This window comes from Hyaena hyaena, unplaced genomic scaffold (genome assembly GCF_003009895.1).
Source record: "Hyaena hyaena isolate Hyena2069 unplaced genomic scaffold, ASM300989v1 scaffold_159, whole genome shotgun sequence".
NCBI classification, from domain to species: domain Eukaryota; kingdom Metazoa; phylum Chordata; class Mammalia; order Carnivora; family Hyaenidae; genus Hyaena; species Hyaena hyaena.
In genome coordinates, this window is record NW_024080791.1 from 1,342,583 (window position 1) to 1,363,268 (window position 20,686).

The following is a 20,686-nucleotide window of genomic DNA, read 5'->3' on the forward strand; positions in this document are numbered from 1 at the left end:
TAGGGTAGTCCTATTGTTAACTATTTGAAGAACCTCCATGCTGTTTTCCAGGGTGGCTGTACCAGTTTGTATTCCCACCAACAGTGCAAAAGGGTTCCCTTTCTATGCATCCTCACCAACATTTCTTTTTTTTTCCTGAGTTGTTACTTTTTAACCATTCTGAAAGGTGTGAGATGGTATCTCATTGTGGGTTTGATTTGTATTTCCCTGATGATGACTGATGTTGAACTTTCCGTGTGTCTCTTCCGGGTGTCTTTTTTGGAAAAGTGATTATTCGTGTCTTCTGCCCATTTATTGACTGGATTATTTAATTTTGGGGTGTGGAGTTTAATAAGATTTATAGATTTTGAATACTAACCCTTTATTCAATAGGTCATTGGCAAATATCTTCTCCTATTCTGTAGGTTGCCTTTTAGTTTTGCTGATTGTTTCCTTTGTTGTGCAAAAGCTTTTTATGTTGATGAGGTCCCAGTAGTTCATTTTTGCTTTGGTTACCCTTGCCTCTGGAGACATGACTAGTAAGAAATTGCTGCAGCTGATGTCAAAGAGGCTGCTCCCTATGTTCTCCTCTAGGGTTTTGATGGTTTCCTATCTCACATTGAGGTATTTTATTCATTTTGAATTTATTTTTGTGTATGGTATAAGAAAGTGGTCCAGGTTCATTCTTCTGCATGTTGCTGTCCCGTTTTCCCAGCACCATTTGCTGAAGATACTTTTTCTCTTCGGATATTCTTTCCTGCTTTGTCAAAGATTAGTTGGCTATATAGTTGTGGATCCATTTCTGGGTTTTCTATTCTGTTCCATTGATCTTTGTGACTGTTTTTGTGCCAGTACTGTACTGTCTTGATGATTATAGCTTTGTAGTACAGCTTGAGGTCCAGAATTGTGATGGCCTCCAGCTTTGGTCTTTCTTTTTCAACATTATTTTGTCTGTGTGTGGGGAGGGAGGTGTTTTTTCTCGTTTCATTCAAATTTTAGAATTGTTTGTTCTAGCTCTGTGAAGAATGCTGGTGTTATTTTGATAGGGATTGCATTGAATGTGTAGATTGCTTTGGTGTAGTATTGACAGTATTTGTTCTTTGAATCCATCATCATGGAATGTTTTCCACTCTGTGTTGTCTTCAGTTTCTTTCACAAGCATTCCATAATTTTCAGTATACAGATATTTTACCTCTTTGGTTAGGTTTATTCCTGGGTATCTTATGCTTTTTGGTGCAATTGTAAATGGGATTCATTCCTTGATATCTCTTTCTGCTGCTTCATTATTGGTGTATAGAAGTGCAATAGATTTCTATATGAACATTTTGACAATACAGTTTCTTCCAATCCATAAGCATGGAGTATCTTTCCATTTGTGTTCTCTCCAATTTCTTTCATCAGTGCTTTACCATTTTCAGAGGAACAGGTCGTTCACCTCCATGGTTAAGTTTATTCCTAGGTATTTTACTTCTTTTGTGCAATTGTAAATGGGACTGTTTTCTTAATTGCTGTTCTACTTCATTATTAATATATAGAAATGCAACTGATTTCTCTGTATTAAGTTGTGATCTGACTGAAAATATTTATCAGTTTTGTTTGTTTTTAAAAGTCTTTAGAGTCTTCCATATACAGTATCACATCATCTGCAAAGTTTTACTTTTTTCTTACTGTGTTAAGTAATGGTGGTGAGAGTAGGCATCCTTGTCTTGTTCCTGATCTTAGAGGAAATGTTTACAGTTTTTCACCATTGGCTATGATGTTAGCTGTGGGTTTTCTATATATGGCCTTATAATGTTGAGGTATGTTCTCTTTAAATCTACTTTGTTGAAAGTTTCATGAATATACTTTGTCAGATGGTTTTTCTGCATTTGAGATGATCATGTGGTTTTTATCTTTTCTCTTGTTGATGTGATGTATCACACTGATTTGTGAATACTGAACCTCCCCCACCTTGTACCCCTGGAATAAATCCCACTTGATGGTGGTGAATGATTTCTTAATGTATTATTGAACTCAATTTATTAACATTTTGTTGAAGATTTTTATATCTTTGTTAGTCAAAGATACTGGCCTGTAATTGTCTCTTTTTGTAGTGTTTTTGGTCTTGCTATCAGGGTAATGCTGGCCTCATAGGATGAATGTGGAAGTTTTCCTTTCTCTTCTAATTTTTGGAACAGTTTGAGAAGAATTGGTATTAACTCTTCTTTAAATGTTGGGCATAATTCACTTGTGAAGCTGGTCCTGTTCCAATTGTTTGTTGGGAATTCTTTGGTTACTCAATTTTATTGGAAGTAAGTGGTCTGTTGAAATTTTCTATTTCTTTCTGATTTAGTCTGGAAGGTTACACATTTCTAGGAACTTAACTATTTCTTCTAGTTGTCCAATTTGTTGGCATATAATTTTTTCATAATATTCTTTTATAATCCTTTGTATTTTTGCGGTGTTAGTTTTTTTCTCTTTCTGATTTTCTTTGCTTTGGTTTTCTCTCCTGTTTTTTCTTAATGAGTCTGGTCTAAAGATTTATCAATTTTGTTGATCTTTTCAGAGAACCAGGTCTTGGTTTCCTTGATCTTTTCTCTCTCTCTCTCTCTCTCTCTCTCTCTCTCTCTGTGTGTGTGTGTGTGTGTGTGTTGTCTCTATTTCATTTATTTTTGATCTAATCTTTATTATTTCCTTACTTTTATTGGTATTGGGTTTTGTTCTTGTTTTTCTAGCTCCTTTAGGTGTAAGCTTGAGTTGTTTGGTTGAGTTTTTTCTTGTTTCTTGAGGTATGTCTGTATTGCTATGAAACTTCCCTCTTAGAATTGCTTTCATTGCATCCCGAAGATTTTGGACAGTTGTGTTTTTATTTTCATTTGTTTCCATGTATTTTTTAATTTCCTATTTGATTTCTTGGTTTGCTCATTTTTAGTAGCATGTTGGTTAGCCTCCACCTGTGTGTTATGTCCAGTTGTTTTCTTGTAATTGATTTCTAGTTTCATGTCCTTGTGGTCAGGAAAGATGCATGATACAGTTTCAGTCTTATTAAATTTATGGAGAGTTGTTTTGTGGCCTAACATGTGATTACTCCTGGAGAGTATTCCATGTGCACTGGAAAAAATGTGTATTCTGCTGTTTTTAGATAGAATGTTCTGTATGTATCTGTTAGGTCCATCTGGTCTAATGTATCATTCAAAGCCACTGTTTCCTTGTTGAATTTCTGTTTGGGTGATCTGTCCAGTGGTGTAAATGGGGTGTTAAAGTCCCCTAATATTCCTGTATTCCAACCAATTTCTCCCTTTATATAGTTGAATGATTTCTTTATGTATTTGTGTGCTTCCATATTGGGTGCATAGATAAAATTGGTATACCCTCTTGTTGGATTGTACCCCTTGTATAGTACCCTTCATTGTCCACTGCTACAGTCTTTGTTTTAAAGTCTATTTTGTCTAATAAAAGTATTGCTATTATAGCTTTTTTCCCACTTCCATGTATGTATTTTTTTTTAAATGTTTTTATTTCTGAGAGAGAAAGAGACAGCGTGAGCAGGGTAGGGTTAGAGAGAGAGAGAGGGAGATACAGAATCTGAAGCAGGTTCCAGGCTCTGAGCTGTCAGCACAGATCCCGATGTGGGGCTCGAATCCATGAACTGTGAAATCATGACCTGAGTCGAAGTCAGACGCTTAACCGACTGAGCTACCCACGTGCCCCGTATGTATGTTTTTAACTGCATTTTCATTCTGTATGGATCTTTAGGTTTTAAGTGAGCCTCTTACAGACAGTATATAGATGGTCTTATTTTTTTTAATACATTCAGTCACCCTGCATCTTTTGATTGAAGCCGTTAGTCCATTTACTTTTAATTATTGGTAGGTAACATACTTATTGCACTTTATTACTTATGTTGTTTATCGTAGTTCTCTGTTTCTTCTCTTGCTCTCTTCTCTTGTGGTTTAATGGCTTTCTTTAGTGTTAGGCCTGGATTTCTGTCTCTTTGTTTTTAGGTGTAAGTTTGAGTTGTTTGGTATCTATTAAAGGTTTTTGATTTTGCACGAAGATCATATTATAGCATCCAAAGTATATAGCAATTTGTATTCAGCTGATGGTCACTTAAGTGTGATCCCAGTCTAAAAGCATTAAATTGTTATTCCCTCCTCCATATTGTATGTATATGATGCTGTATTTTGCATCCTTTTATTTTGTGTATTCCTTGACTGATTTTCATAGGTAAAATTGATTTTCAACTTCCGTGTTTTAACTTCCATATTGGTTTCATAAGTGATTAATCCACCTTTATGGTGTGATCACATTTACCTGTGAAATTTCTCCCTTTCATAATTTTCTTCTAGAGGAAATGCTTATGTTTTTTATATCTTAGTGTTTTTTCTATTGAAATTCTCCTCTTTTAGATGTGACTTTTCTCTCTATGATAATGTTCCTTGTCCATGTAAGTATATGATAATGAATCTTTGCCTTTGCTATATTCATATATACAACTTTATTAGATCTTAGTGGTTTCTTAAAACTTAGATCTTAGAACAAGGGATAATTTTGAGGCTGCTTTGATTTAGGGAAACTCAATTAGCAATTGGCAGCAGTTTTTAGAAATGTTGGAGCAGCCATGATGAAGTGAGACTTTCCTTAAGGCTTTTATAGATGATATTTTTTGGTTGATCTTGATGGAATCCCTGCATCAAAAAATTCACTGATGTTTGAGAAGAGAAGAAGGGTGGTAAAGTGGGACGACAAATGAAGTAACCAGATTCTCTCCCTGCTTGTAACATGTCCAGTAAAGGTAGAAATTACATAGCTTAGGCATCTGATCAGGAATGCCTGCCACTATTGATATTCTGAGAGACCCAGTGAGTTCAGTGGCCTTAGCATGTTATATAATTATGAAATTAACCTGCCTACACATATAGTAAATTAGTTCTTTCCCGTGATTCCTCAACTTTCTGGATTTTATATTTATGAAATAAAATTTTATTTCGTTATGTAAGTCTTTAGGTGACTTCTAAAACCCTTTTTCTAAAATAATAACTTCAAGGAAATGAAGGTATGTTTGATTAGTAATTATATTTTATTTGTATTTTATGTATTCATTCATACTGTTAAGCTATACTAATACATAATTCAGTGAAGTGGCATTTGCTGTGAAGCAGTTATATTTTAACCAGAGCAAACTACGGACTGATCCATACAGGCATATATTTGTACTGAAAGTCTAAGTACAAGCAAGCTATATAATTATACTGATGTTATGGTAGTCAGGAAGTGGATCAATGATTCCAGGATATGTTAATTCTTTGTTAAGATTGCAAGGTCTTTGAAGAAAGAATATTACTTTTTGCATGTTTGCATTCTCTTAGAGCTAATACAACTCCCTAAATAAGGTAAAAATAAATGAATATTCTTAGAATTAATGAGTGAAGTGTTCTATGTGCTATTTAAAGAATTCTGGAAGGGAAAATCTGAGCATGTTCTATTGGTGTTATGGTTAGGGCACCTGTTTGGGGGCTGGTATCTTTTCTGAGGATGTTGGTAGTGCTCCACTTCAACAATTCTCCACTTCCCGAACCAAGCTTACTAGCTGGAGTGGTTATAATTACGGATGGTAGCGCTGGCTTAGGCTCCAATCTATGCTTCATTCTACCTTCTTCCTCCCCAGTCCACTTCCCACATTAGTACCATTTGTACAAAAACATAAATCTGGGGGCACCTGATGGCTCAGTTGGTTAAGCAACTGATTCTTGATTTCAGCTTAGGTCATGATCTCATGGTTCATGAGATGGAGCCCTGCCTCAGGCTCTGTGCTGACAGCATGGAGCCTGCTTGAGATTCTCTCTCTCCCTCTCTCTCTCTCTCTGCTTCTCCCCTGCTTGCTCACTCACTCTCTTCGCTCTCTCTCTCTCGCTCTCTCAAAATGAATATTTTAAAAAACATAAATCTGATCATATTCCTTGCTTAAAATTCTTCTAAGACTTTCCATTCCTCTTTTCAGTGTAGATTGTGTGGCCCTCTGTCTTCTGTACTTGTGTATACGTATGTTGGAATGCTCAAACCCCACATTGTATATGGATTTATGGATTATATAGATGGTGACATACATATTGACTTTCAGTTTTATATCCCCAGAGACTTCCTTGTACATAACAGACCCCAAATAAATATATTGGAATGTTTATAGTACAGTATCATTTTTCATTCAGGAAACCTTATTAATATTTCTGGCTCCACCCTTCAGGTTTTTCCACTGCATACACAAAATAGGAAGACATAGGCTTACTGCTCAGTGGCCATAAATACAGATTTCTATAAAAGTTAAACAAGAAGGCAGACTTTGTGTAATTTCAGACATACGGTAATTTGCACGCTTGTGGGTTGCCCTATTTTATGTAATGTCCATAAAAATGTGGCATGGAATCTTCATTATTTTTAATATAGATAGCACATGACCATCCAAATGAAAAATTGTAAGCAAATCTAGTTTTTCCCTCCCAAATACTTAATTAGTCACTCTAAGACATTTTTGGTATTCTTGTCTTTAGGTGGAGCTGTTAAAGTTAAATAAGTGTGAATATCTGTCAAACACAGTTCTTGCAAGAGTGCACGTACATTTTATATATTGTGAGAAAAGCATAATTAATAGCTAATTAGGATAATGAAAGTAATATACACCAGATGTAGAGAAGACCTTGTGGAAAATTAGTATGAATTAGATAACATGTGATTTGGTCAAAGCAAGCTTGTTGAGAAGAATTAAAACAGTGGACATGTGGAGGGACAATCAGTGGCTGTCTAGCTCCTACACCTAGGGAATAATTTAATCAAGTTTGCTATTGTAATACTCAGGGCTTCAAGCTGTTCCGTTTTCACAAGTTGATAACTTGGGATTTGGGCCTTGATTTGCAGCATTCCTATATGGTCAAAGTTTCATGTTAAGATGATCAGTGTTCAAGTAATTTAATAAAATCTGCTCCATGTATAAGAATGGCAAAGTAATGAGAGATCTCAGGTACTCATTTCATGCCCCAACTTGTCCAGATACCACTTAATTAATACAAGTCTAGTACCTGGTATGTAACTGATTTTCTACTTAATATTCATTAAGTGGCAATAGTCTGATTTTCTTTTTCATTAAATTCCTTCCAAATGTTCACCTGAATTTCCTATTATAAGAAACTGAAACTCAGTAATATCTTGATTAGTACATAGCTGTGTTTTGAAGTGACATATACATAATCAGTCTCTAACATCTGTTGATATCTGAAATGCCAAGCATCGTGTTAAGTATTTTACAAACACTATGCCACTGAATTCTCATAACAATAGGTACAGGTATTATGAGAATTGTCATCTCCATTTTCAGATGAGGTAACTGAGCCATAGAAAGATGAAGTAATTTGCTCAAGGTCACACAGATAGTTAAGTGTTGCACCTGAGATTGGACGCCCACGGGCCTATACCTACAGGCCTCTTGCTTTTAAGGATGGTATATGTATATTGGCAGTTATAAACATTGTAAAAAGGAAAAAGAGTATCTTTTTTATTTACATAAAGGCATAGAATAGGTGCAATCTTTTATGTGATAAATCATCTTGATTCACTTATGTTATTGATTGTATCAAAAGTTACTACAGATGTCAGTATTATAGCCATCATCTGTATTATAGGCATTTTTTCCTACCCATTAGGGATTACTAATTGAGCTTTATAAATTATCTGTTCTTCATTTGCTTTCAGGCAGTAATGTTTAAGCCACATTCCAATCTTAAAATGTCGATAGGTAATAACTTGTTCCACTAACGTTATGGACTAGGAAGTCTGTTAATAACAGTGTCATGGATCTACTCAGGAACTGGATAAATATAAACTTCAATTATGGTTTAAGGTAATTATCTAGCCATGATGCAAACACTTGAGTCTATTTAATGGTTAAAAGGAACTTTGTTGAATTTCTTTTTAAAATGAGAAGAACCTATAGATTGAAATGAGCATATGAAAAGTAGAATCAAACTGTGATCTAAAGCTCATACATCAAAGTGTGTGACTAATATACTATTCTGAGTATAGTAACAATTCTAATATGAAGAAAAGTAAAAACTGTCTAGTTCCATGTAGAGAGACTTTACTGATTGTTAACTGCCTTCTCAAATCCTGAGATCATGTCTTTATTTAATTTTTGTTGTGCCTAAGATACTTGTTTTATAGCTATGCCATCAACATGTCTCGTTTCATGTAATTTAATTAAATTGTCTCCTGAATTCTGTCAAAATCCTCCTGGATTACTTTATGAGTAAAATTTTATTTGCCAACCTACTTAAATAAGGAGAAAAAGAAAGGAGTCTGTTTTGTTAAGTACACTTTGAAGATCTCATTTCTGTCTGAAGAGGGCTCAGATTAAGGACTTTTTTAAGAGCTATTATGTTTTATATGTTACTGGACTTTCACATTTTTTTCCGTAGACCTGAGATTCTACAGCAACTCTAGTGTCTATTGAAGTTATTCTTTAATTGAATGCCAAATGCTTTCAATGCCAAATGCTTTCAAAGTTATTTTCCGGTCAATTATTTTACTGTCTGTACATACATGTATGTTAGCAAACAAATTCGATAGTATGTAGTATCTTCTTTTTTGTGTGCTTTGGGTAAATACCTAGTCGTGCAATTGCTGGGTCATAGGCTAGTTTTATCTTTAACTTTCTGAGGAACCTCCATACTGTTTTCCACAGTGGCTGCTCCAGTTTGCATTCTCACCAACAGCGTAAGAGGGTTCCCCTTTCTCTGCATCCTCACCAACATCTGTTGTTTCCTCAGCTGTTAATTTTACACATCTGATAGGTGTGAAGTGGTATCTCATTTTGGTTTTGATTTCTGTTTCTCTGATGATGAGTGATACAGAACATCTTTTCATGTGTCTCTTTGTCATTTGTGTTTCTTCTTTGGAGAAGTATCTCGGCCATATAACTGTTGAGTTATCTCTGGGTGTTGAGTTTGATAAGTTCTTTACAGATTTTGGATACTAACCCTTTATCCAATATGTCATTGCAAATATCTTCTATTATGTCTGTTGCCTTTTAGTTTTGTTGATTGTTTCCTTTGCTGTGCAAAAACTTTTTATCTTGATGAAGTCCCAATAGTTCGTGGTTGCCTTTGTTTCCCTTTCCTCCAGAGACATGTCTACTAAGAAGTTGCTGCAGCCAAGGTTCAAAAAGGTTGCTGCCTGTGTTCTCCTCTAGGATTTTGATGGGTTCTTGTCTCATATTTAGGTCTTTCATCCATTTTGAATTTATTTTTGTGTATAGTGTAAGAAAGTGCTCCAGTTTCATTCTTCTGCATGTTGCTGTCCAGTTTTTCCAACACCATTTGCTGAAGAGACTCTTTTTTTCATTGTATATTCTTTCCTGCTTTGTTGACGATTAGTTGACCATATCATTTTGGGTCCATTTCTGGGTTTCCTATTCTGTTCCATTACTCTGTATGTTTGTTTTTGTGCAAATACCATACTGTCTTGATGATGACAGCTTTGTAATACAGCTTGAAGTCCGGGATTGTGATGTCTCCAGCTTTGGTTTCCTTTTGAACATTATTTTGGCTATTCGGGGTCTTTTCTGATTCCATACAAATATTAGAATTGTTTGTTCTAGCTCTGAGAAGAATGCTTGTGCCATTTTGATAGGGATTGCATTGAATGTATAGATTGCTCTGGGTAGTATAGACATTTTAACAGTAACTGTTCTTCCAATCTATGAGCATGGAGTGTTTTTTCCATTTTTTATGTGTTGTCTTCAATTTCATTCATAAGTGTTCTATACTTTTAAGCATACACTTTTTTTTTTTTTTTTTTTTTTTTTTTTTTTTTTTTTTTTTTTTTTTTTTTTTTTTTTTTTTTTTTTTTTTTTTTTTTTTTTTTTTTTTNCTTAATGGTTTCTGGTGCAGTTGTAAACGGGATTGACTCCTGGGTATCTCTTTCTGCTTCTTCATTATTGGTGTATAGAAATGCAATAGATTTGTTGATTTTATATCCTGTGACTTTGCTGAATTCATGTACCTGTTCTAGCAATTTTTTTTTTTTTTGGTGGAGTCATCTGCAAATACTGAAAGTTGGACTTCTTCCTTGCCTTTTATTTCTTTTTGTTGTCTGGGGAGACTAGGAGTTTCAGTACTGTGTTGAACAGCGGTGGTGAGGGTGGACATTACTGTCTTGTTCTTGACCTTAGAGGAAAAGCTCTCAGCTTTTCCCCATTGGGGATGATATTAGTTGTGGGTCTTTCATATATGGCCTTTATGATGTTGAGGTATGTTCCATCACTACTTTTCTTGAGGGCTTTTTATCAAGAATGATGCTGTATTTTATCTAATGCTTTTTCTGCAGCTATTGAATCATATGTTTCTTATCCCCTCTTTTCTTAATGTGGTGTATCACATTGATTTGCAGATACTGAGGAATAAATCCCACTCAATCATGGTGAATAATTCCTTTAATGTACTGAGGATTCAATTTGCTAATGTCTTAGACTTTGTGCACCAGTGTTCATCAGAGACATTGGTCTGTAATTTTCTGTTTTAATGGAATATTTGTCTGGTTTTGGAACCAAGGTAATGCTGCTTCATAGAATGAATTTGAAGTTTTCCTTAGATTTCTATTTTTGGAACAGTTTCAAAAAAATAGGTATTCTTCTTTAAATGCTTGGTAGAATTCTCTTGGGAAGTAATCTAGCCCTGGTCTCTTGCTTATTGAGAGATTTTTTATTACTGATTCAATTTCCTAATTTGTTATGGGTCTCTTCAAATTTTCTAGTTCTTCCTGTTTCAGTTTTGGTCATTTATATGTTTCTAAGCATTCATTTCTTCCAGGTTGCCCAATTTGTTGGCATATCATTGCTCATAATCTCTTAATTGTTTGTATATCTGTGGTTTTGGTGGTGATCTCTCTTACTTCATTTGTAATTTTATCATTTTGGGGCCTTTCTCTTTTCTTTTTGATAAAAGTCTGGCTAGGAGTTTATCAAGTTTATTAATTCTTTCAAAAACCAGCTCCGGTTTAGTTGATCTGTTTTTTTTTTAATTTCTATATAATTTGTTTTTGCTCTAATCTTTATTATTTCCCTTCTTTTCCTGGTTTGTGGCTTTATTTGTTGTTCTTTTTCCAGCTTCTTTAGGTGTGAGGTTAGGTTGTATATTTGAGATTTTTCTTCCTTCTTGAGGAAGGCCTGAATTGCTATATACTTCCCTCATAGGACTGCCTTTATGCTTTCGGACTGTCATGTTTTCATTTTCACTGGCTTCGATGAATTTTTTTTTCTTTAATTTCCTGGTTAATGGATCCATTTGTCCTTTAACAAAATGTTCTTTAACCTCCATGTATTTGAGGGATTTAAATTTTTTTGTGGTTGACTTCAAATTTCAGAGTGTTGTGGTCTAAAAATATGCATGGTATGATCTCAGTCTTTTTGTAGTGCTCGAGGCCTGATTTGTGACCCAGTATGATCTATACTGGAGAAAGTTCCATGTGCACTTGAATAGAATGTGTATTCTGTTGTATTAGGATGAAATGCTCTGAAGTATATCTGTTAAGTTCAGTGTGTCATTCAAAGCCATTGTTTCCTTGTTTATCTTCTGCTTAGATGACCTATTGCTGTAGGTATGGTATTAAACTCCCCTACTATTAATGTATTATCAATGAGTTTCTTAAAGTTTGTTATTAATCGATTTATATATTTGGCTGTTCCAAGATTAGGGCATAAATATTTACAAATGTTAGCTCTTCTTGTTGGATATACGCCTTTATTATGATTTAGTGTTTTTCTTGATCTCTTATCATCCTCTTTGGTTTAAAATCTAGTTTGAGGGCACCTGGGTGACTAAGTCAGTTACAAATCCAACTTGAGCTCAAGTCATGATCTCATGGTTTGTGAGTTCAAGTCTCATGTTAGGCTCTAGGCAGACAGTGCTGAGCCTGCTTCAGATTCTCTGTCTTCCTTTCTCTCTGCTCTTTCCCTACTCACTCACTGTCTCTCTCTCTTTCCCTCCATCTCTCTCTCTCTCAAAAATAAATAAACATTAAAAAAATAAAGCCTAGTTTGTCTGATAGAAGTATGGCTACTCCAGCTTTCTTTTGATGTCCATTAGCATGATAGATGGTTCCACCCCCTGACTTTCATTTTGGAGGTCTTTGGGTCTAAAATGAGTCTCTCATAAGCAGCATAGCAAACAGTCTTTTTTTTTTTTTTTTTTTAAATCCTTTCTGATACCGTGTATCTTTTAATTGGAGTATTTAGTCTTTTTACATTCAGAGTCCTGTAAAGTTGCTGTACATTTAGATTGTCTCTGTTCTTTTCTAGTCTTTGTTGCTTTTGGTATCTTTCCTGCTTAAAGGTTCCCCTTTAATAATTTTAAAGAACTGGTTTAGTTTTTGCTTGTCTTGGAAACCTTTGATCTCTCCTTCTATTCTGAATGACTGCCTTGCTGAATAAAGTATTCTTGGCTGCATCAGTTTCCTGTTTAGCACACTGAATATATTGTGCCACTCCCTGCTGGCCTGCCAACTTTCTGTAGACAGGTCTGTTGCCAACCTTCTGTGTCTATCCTTGTAGGTTAAGGACCTTTTGTCTCTAACTACTTTCAGAATTCTCTTTATCTGGGTATTTTGCAAGTTTCACTATGATATGTCATGGTGTTGACCTGTTTTTGTTTATTTTGAGAGGAGTTCTCTGTGTCTCTTGGACTTGAATGCCTGTTTCCTTCCCCAGATTAGGGAGGTTCTCAGCTATAATTTGTTCAAATAAACCTTCTGCCCCTTTTTCCTGATCTTCTTTTTCTGGGATTCGTATGATACATACATAATTGTACTTTGGTTTTTTTTTTAATTTTTAATGTTTTATTTCTGAGAGAGAGAGAGAGAGACAGTGTGAGCAGGGGAGGGTCAGAGAGAGGTGGGGGGGAGATACAGAATCTGAAACAGGCTCCAGGCTCTGAGCTAGCTGTCAGCACAGAGCCCAACACGGGGCTGGAACCCACAAACTGTGAGATCATGACCTGAGCCAAAGTCGGACGCTTAACCAACTGAGCCACTCAGGTGCCTTCATAATTGTATTTCATAGAATCACTGATTTCCCTAAGTCTATATTCATGATCAAGTAGTTTTCTTTCCCTCTCCTGTTCAGCTTCATTATTTTCCATAATTTCATCTTCTATATCACCTATTCAGTCCTCTGCTTCCTCCATCCTTGTAATCACATCCAGTCAGTTTTGCATCTCAATTATAGCATTTATTATTTTAGCCTGACTAGTTTTTAGGTCTTTTTCTCTGCAGCAAAGGTTTCTCTGGCGTTTTCTATGCTTTTTTCAACCCCGGCTAGTATTCTTATGACTGTTATTCTAAATTCTTATTTAGATATATTACTTATCTGTTTGGAGCAAATCCCTGACTGTGGTTTCTTCTTGATCTTTCTTTGGAGGAGAATTCCCTGTCTTGTCATTTTATCTAGGTTTCTGTCTTTTGTGTGTTAATGAAAGGGATTATACACTGTCCAGAGCTTGGCGCTTCAGGAATTACTTCTGGTGTATGCTGTGTGTGCTCTGCTGTTGTGGTTTGGCTGCTCTTTTCCCCGGGTCAGTCCTCTGAAGAGTTCCTCCTTGCTTTTGGTGAGGAGTGTTTGGACCTTTAACTAGGTGTGCTCCTATTTGTTGAAATAAGACTGATTAAAAAAAAGACCTAATCCAGAAAAAGCAAAAAGGAAAAGGAACAAAAAAGAAAACAGTCAAAAATACTATAAGCCTGATTCCGAAGAAAAAGAAAGCAAAAAAAAGATGAAAAAAAAAAAGAAAAAGAAAAGGAAAAAGAGCCTGATCCAAAAAAACAAGGAAATGAAAAAAGGAACAAAAACTATAAGCCTGATTCAAAAGAGACAAAGAGAGAAAGAAAGAGAAAAAGAGAAAAAGAGCACATGGTCCTATTTCCACCAGAACTGAAACTACTGATACTTTAGAATACAGTGTGATCAGTAGACTTGGTTGCAGTGCCTGTGTTGGTCCTCTGGGGGAGAGGCTGGCTGTGCTGACTCACAGTCAGACCTGACCTAGTAAAGATGCTCCTGCAGGGTGCAGGGTAGGGGTGGGGTTTGGTGTAGGTGGCTCTAGCCTCCACTAGGGGCGCTATGTTCACTGAAGTCCAGCCCTGCTGGTAGGCAATGGGGAAGATGATTTTACTCTGCTCTCCCCAGGGCCGGGAGCTCACACTAGACACTGTTCAGGGAACCCTCACAGGCAGGCACACAGTCTCCCCATCCTGTGGCCCTGACTTCCATCAGATCCATGCCCTCAACCTGTCTGTGCCTGAGCCATCGACATACCTGGTGCCACAGCTCTTCTGTGTTTTAGCTCTGGTGCACAACTGGGATTCAAAACTCCACACCTTAAAGGATTACACATACCGACTCCTCTCCTCTGGAGGAGAGCCTTGCAGTGCTGTGTCTGGTGCCTTTCTGTCCAAGAAAAGCAGCTGCAGGGCCGTGCAGGTGCCTGGAGTTTATGGTGAAGCACAGAGAAAAGCTGCAACCAGTTACCCACCTTCTGCACATGCCTCTGTCCCCTGCTTTTGAATGACTGCTCAAAGGTGCTAAGCCAGGTGTTTTGTCCTGGGAGAGGAAATAAATCCTTCCAAATGCACTCCAGGAAGAGGAATGTTGTCTCCCAGAGTGACCAGGGATCCCCATACCACTCTGTCCACTCTCAGGAGCCTCACCTTCCTTCTCCCCAGGAACACAGACACCTACCTAGATCAACTCCATTGAATGGCACTAACTTCCAAAACCTCAGAATTTGAGCTCTAATGTTGGCAAAAATTTGTGATGGTCCATTCCTCCCAATTTCCCAGTCATTGGTTTTGGGAGAATGCTTTTTTTGCCCAAACCCATCTTGATGCTCACTCTCTCTCTGCTGTACAGAAAGGGTTCCCTACCCTACTTGGCACTGTAGTTTTTCTCTCCCACTACCTCACGTCTCTGCACTTCATACCTACCAGGTTCTCTCCCTCAAATTATGTAGATTGTTCCCTTAATTCTCAGATGGATTTCCTAGGTGTTTAAAATGATTTGATGTTGCTCTAGCTGTGTTGAAGGGACAAAACTAGCCCAGGGTGCCTCTACTATGCTGTCATCTTGACTCCTCCCTCTGTAGTATATTCTTTTTAATGAGGAGGCTAGCGAATAATCAAATGAAAATTTTTAAAAAAAAATTTTAATGTTTGTTTATTTGAGAGACAGAGACAGAGCATGAGTGGGAGAGGGGCAGAGAGGGAGATACAGAAAATGAAGCAAGGCTCCAGGCTCTGAGCTGTCAGCACAGAGCCCAATGAGGGGCTCAAACTCCCAAACCACGAGATCATGACCTGAGCTGAAGTTGGGTGCTTAACTAAAAATTCAGTAGAGTGACTGGGATAAAGGACTAAACGTACAAAACAAATAACTTTCCTACATACCATTTATAATCTATTTAAACAATAGAATTGGAAAACTCCCAAAGAACAACAAAAAGGGTATATTTAATAATAAACATAAAATCAAATGAATAACATTGAATTAAAATGTTACTGAGAGATACAAAAAGAAAACTTGAATAAATTGAGAGATAACTTAAGTCTACTACACAGAAATGTTAAGTAGACTAAAATGTTGATCAGTAGTTTGAAATGATTTACAAAGAATTTATAATGGAAAAAGCTTATGAAATAATGTCAGGTGATGATAAGTATGCAGAGAAAGTATCACGGAAGAAAGCATGTCCAAATGTAAAACTATGTAACTATTATGGGATGGATATGTTTTTTTCTACTTTTACACTTCTTGTGTTTTTTTTAACAAGCATCAATGCTTTTGGAATGTGAAAACATATACATATTCAATGCATTGTAACAATTTAGATGAAAAGGTAAATACTTCGTTTAGGTTTCCCATGTTGTTTGGCCTTAATGCAGGAAAGGAGGAGCTTTATGTATTTATGTTTTTTGATTCACATGCTTGTTCTCATTTCTAACTTATGGTTTTATATTCCCTTAGAAAGATGTGCGGGACATCCTCACCCCAATTCAGATTGAAGCTGCTTACCATCTTGGGCATCATGTCATCAGTAAACGAAGTACAGAGGAATTCCCACCACTTCAACCAATTCTTCAGCAGAAGAAAGAAAAAGACATCATTGAAAAAACAGTAAGAATATTTTCCTTTACTCAAAATATGATATGCATATAACTAATTATTTTTAAACATTTCATAGTTCCGGGGAAATGAATTCTCTTTCTGAATTCTTTAAAATTTTTTTAAATCAATTTTCTGAATATACAAAGAGATTTATGCCTTGCCTTATTTTCCATTTTTCTTTACTTTTTATATTCCCTTTAGGACAGTGAGCTATATATGTTTAAATATGCATTTAGTTCAAGAAATGGCTTCCCACATACATGAGATGTTAATTTTCTCTCCTTGATACCTTGCCCATGAGGAAAATATATTGCTAGGGAGCACTCCTAATGACAGTGAGTCACATTCATGAGGTTGATCCTCCTCTTTTTCATTTGCTTTCCCCTTCTCTCTCAATTTATCTCTCTGCCCACAGATATACTCATGTCTTGTTAGTCAAGTTCCCTTGCTGGCTTTTACTCACTTATAAACATAAGTATTTCTGTTATACAGAATTTCTTTTTCATATTCAACTATAGGCTTTTCAGCCACATCCCAGGACCCATTGCATTTTGAGATGGATCTTGCATTCTAACCAGTGGACTGCGTTTTCTTACGTATTCCCCAATATCTCCGTTTCACTGGCAGATTGTTTTTTCCCAGGAGTCCAGTTGTTCAGACCTTTACTGTCCAACAACATCATCAACAGGATGTGGGGGGCATGTTTTAAAGTATTGATTCATTAAAGCATTTACTAATGGCACACAGAATGAAAAAGGCAGAAGCGACATTTAAAGGGCTAGTTCGTGTCCTGTCTAGACAAATTGCCCTTAAGTCATCTGAAGATATTTGAGCTTAGAATCATCACTCTCTAGTCTAGAACACTAGATCAAATGAACATAATAATTTAAGAGCAAGTTTTCTTGATACTCTTATGAATACATTTGTGGAAATCAGTGTTTTCACTCTTCTTTTGAACTTCGGTTGTCACTATCAACTATTTTTAAATATCTTTAATAGTGAAAAATGCAATATTGTAAGTACACAAGCCAAAACCTTAGCAATTTATAGTTACATTTGAATAATCTGCATTTTTATTTTTAGAACAAGCTGCTTTATAAATAAGAGTGGTAGGGAAAAAATCACATTTACCTAATCATTGAGAGAAAGATTTACACTTCCTTCTCCTTCGCCATGTTGAGGTAGTCTGTGGTCTGACACCCTGACAACATGCTAGTCATCTCCCATTTAGTGAACCTAGGTCCTTCTCTGACTTTCTAGAGCATCTTTCTCTTTTTACCTATTTCTCTTAGCTTCCTTTTTATCTCTCTCTGCTTTTTCCTCTGTCTTTTTTAGACCTCAGGTCTTCCCATGTACCTTTTAGTATCTGTGGGTCCTATTAAAATGTTTTGAGTTAAATAAATTCTGAAACCCTTAGGATAGACTGTCCTTTAATTTTGCTTCAGGTGTCCTCAAAATAAAATTTCTACATTTCTACATTTTGTTGTTTTCAATAAGTAGAAACTCATTGTCCCATCACCTGTGAAAAGTGCGTGCCATGCTTGTCATAAGTGGGATCACACTGTAGCACCAGAAAATTGAGAGGAACTTGGCAAAGGACACATTGGCAGCACAGGTTTTAAACCTAGACTTTAACACTTACCTAGAGTACTACCTCAGCCTGATTGAACTCATTTCTTTATAGCAATTGTAAAAGAAACAATAATTTTTCCATTTAAGAAATTTAGGCTTTACATTTACCTCTCAAAAGAACTTAGTTCCTTGACCCGCAGTTACTTGTCATTGAAACCCATGACTAATTCTCAAATTGAGCTCTTCAAAAGGGACAAAATAATGCGTTCATCAATTTCATTTTTCTCATGTATCATAGATGTCAAATTCTTTAAAAAAAAATGAAGTATACCTACTTATTAAACTAACATAAAAAATACTATCCTGTTTTATTTCCAGATACATTTTGCAAGATTTTGTGCCCATGAAAATTGTTCTGCTGATTTACAGGTTTCTGCGAGAATTGGATTTTTTAAGTAAGTGTTGTTTCCTGTTCCTCACCGAAATGGGTAACGGGTGTGTGCTTGTGGGTTCTAAAGAGACTAATCCTTGGGGATGATCGAATTGAAAAAGAACAACACTCTGCTGAGGGAGATGAAGGGATCTGTACATCACTCACTGAACATATAGACTCTGAGCTACCACTTTTTGAAAGAATGAGAATATGTGAACACCAAGGTTTTAATCTTTAATGACCACTCAGGAGATATTTCAGGACTTAACCGTGACTTGGGTTATCATGATTGTAGTTATGTTTCAGACATTGTAAATGCCTGTTAATAGAGTTTAAGTGGCAAAATGAGGTAACATTCACTAACATAGTGCTTAGTTTTTTTGTTTTTTTATCATCCATGAACTGGTTACATAAGTCAAACCAATGTACAAAACAAAAGAAATACCCACATGTGTAAATGACACATTTGAAAGGGAATAAACCACTTTGCTTGTCTAAATTCATGGAAGAGGGGAGAGTAAAAAGAAAATACATGTATCATGCTAAGAATAATGCCTACACAACACATAGTGAAAATTAGATAAAGGTCGTTTGCTGTTACTATTTTATCATGGGAAATAAGCCACTGCAATTCTGTATCCTGTCTAAATACCTTATTTGGAAATTGCTCTGTGTACTAGAGGGAAGATAATGAGAAATGAGGACCAGACAGAGGGAATCTAAACTTAGGTTGAACACTCATTGTGTATAGGAAATGAAAGAGGAGTCCGTGGCAGGGAAAAAGTTCTGCGGAGGTAAGGATAGAAAAGAAAGAAGTGTAAACTGGGGCATGTTGAATTGGTGAGATTTCCAAATATGCAGCTTTCTGCTTGAAAAAATATAGTTGGGGAATGTATTTGTAAGTCTTCTACCTACTAGCAGTTAGAGAGCATGCAGGGCTCCGGGAGGGGAATGCATGGAGATGGGAATTTCAGAGAAAAGAACTAAGGATCAAGTTGGGGAGGAATCAGTTTTATTTAAAGTTCTTAACAAGAATAGTGAGTCCCTGGGGGGAAACTGAAGAGGTAACTTCGGAGAACTAAGAAGAGAACCAAACCCATCGTGAAATAGCCAATGGAGAATATATAGAGGGAGACTTAATACTGTGAAATTTTGTAGAGAGATCAGATAGCACGATGTCTGAGGAAAGGTCATGGGAATTGGCATTTAGAACGGGACTGGTGGGTGAGAAAAGACTGTCCCTGGCAAATTGTGAGATGGAAATGTCATTGCAGTAATAGCCAAATGGCAGTCAGGGCTTAAGGGAAAAATAATATACTGAGGACGAGTAGTTTCAACCGAGGAATTTTTATGTAGTGATAAAATCTGTTATTTATTTAATTATGGGAAGACATGAACACGTGAGAGGGTCAAAGGCAGAGGAAAGACTAAATGCAAGAGAGAAATGTCCTTAAATCCAGGGGGCACTTTTCAGACTCAACCTGAATTCTCCTCTGAAGCATCTGACAGCCACTCACTTCACCTTTTGCACGTCTTTCACTTTAAGTTCTGTGTTGCCATCCTGCTAGCCTTCTCCTACTTTTCTACTCTTTCTCAGTTGTCATTGGAGGATCTAGGGTTTTGGCTCTCCTGGCTTCCTGGACCGTTCTCTGTCACCCCTTTCTCGCACTCCTGTATTTTCCCCAGGTAATCTTGCCTCCAGCTGTGACCTCCCCTGGCCTGTCTGTACTGCTATTGCTCAGGTCAGTATCTCGGAGTTCCACACCCACACTTCCATTAAGACATGTCCTGTTGGGGACCTAGTCACTATCTACTAGTGACACAACCAATGGTTACCAATGCCACCAACCTGGAGCTCAGCCCGTATTCTTCTTTTTTATCCCTGACACACAATAAATTACTAAGATAATTTATATAATAAATATAAAAAATATAATAAATAATAATAAATTCTGAGATACTACCACCTAAATGTATATTTTTTAATTTGTCATACTTTTCTATCTCTACCACTATTGCTCCAAATCAGGTGCTCAATATCCTACCTGGATCACCAGGCTTTCCCACTTTCGGGCCTTTGGGCCTCTGATTTTACATTATTCTTTTTTTTTTTTAATTTTTTTTAATGTTTTTATTTATTTCTAGGAGAGAGAGACAGCGAGACAGCGTGAGCAGGGGAGGGTCAGAGAGAGAGGGAGTCACAGACTGAAACAGGCTCCAGGCTCTGAGCTGGCAGTCAGCACAGAGCCCGACGCGGGGCCCGAACCCACGAACTGCGAGATCATGACCTAAGCAAAAGTCGGACGCTTAACCGACTAAGCCACCCAGGTGCCCCTGATTTTACATTATTCTAATGTCTAACTGTGGTAATTCCAGAGTGTGAGCTTTCTGACATAAACTCCCTTATGTTCTTTCTCAGCAATGTCACAGGACTCTTTTCCATTGGTGGTTAAAGAGTTGCTTGGCCATGCATACTTTCCCGAGCCTCTGTATCTTTGTTTCTCCCACTTACCTACCTGATTAAT

General features: G+C 36.6%; 1 protein-coding gene across 1 annotated transcript in view; it reads left to right on the forward strand.

The window, feature by feature from the left end:
- Positions 1-20,686, forward strand: part of ITGA4 (integrin subunit alpha 4) — a 90,114-nt gene that overhangs the window by 44,446 nt on the left and 24,982 nt on the right. The window contains exons 16-17 of the mRNA XM_039239628.1: positions 16,016-16,165; positions 18,107-18,183. Of these exons, the coding sequence (XP_039095559.1) occupies positions 16,016-16,165; positions 18,107-18,183 (227 nt within the window). The remainder of the gene's footprint in view (positions 1-16,015; positions 16,166-18,106; positions 18,184-20,686) is intronic.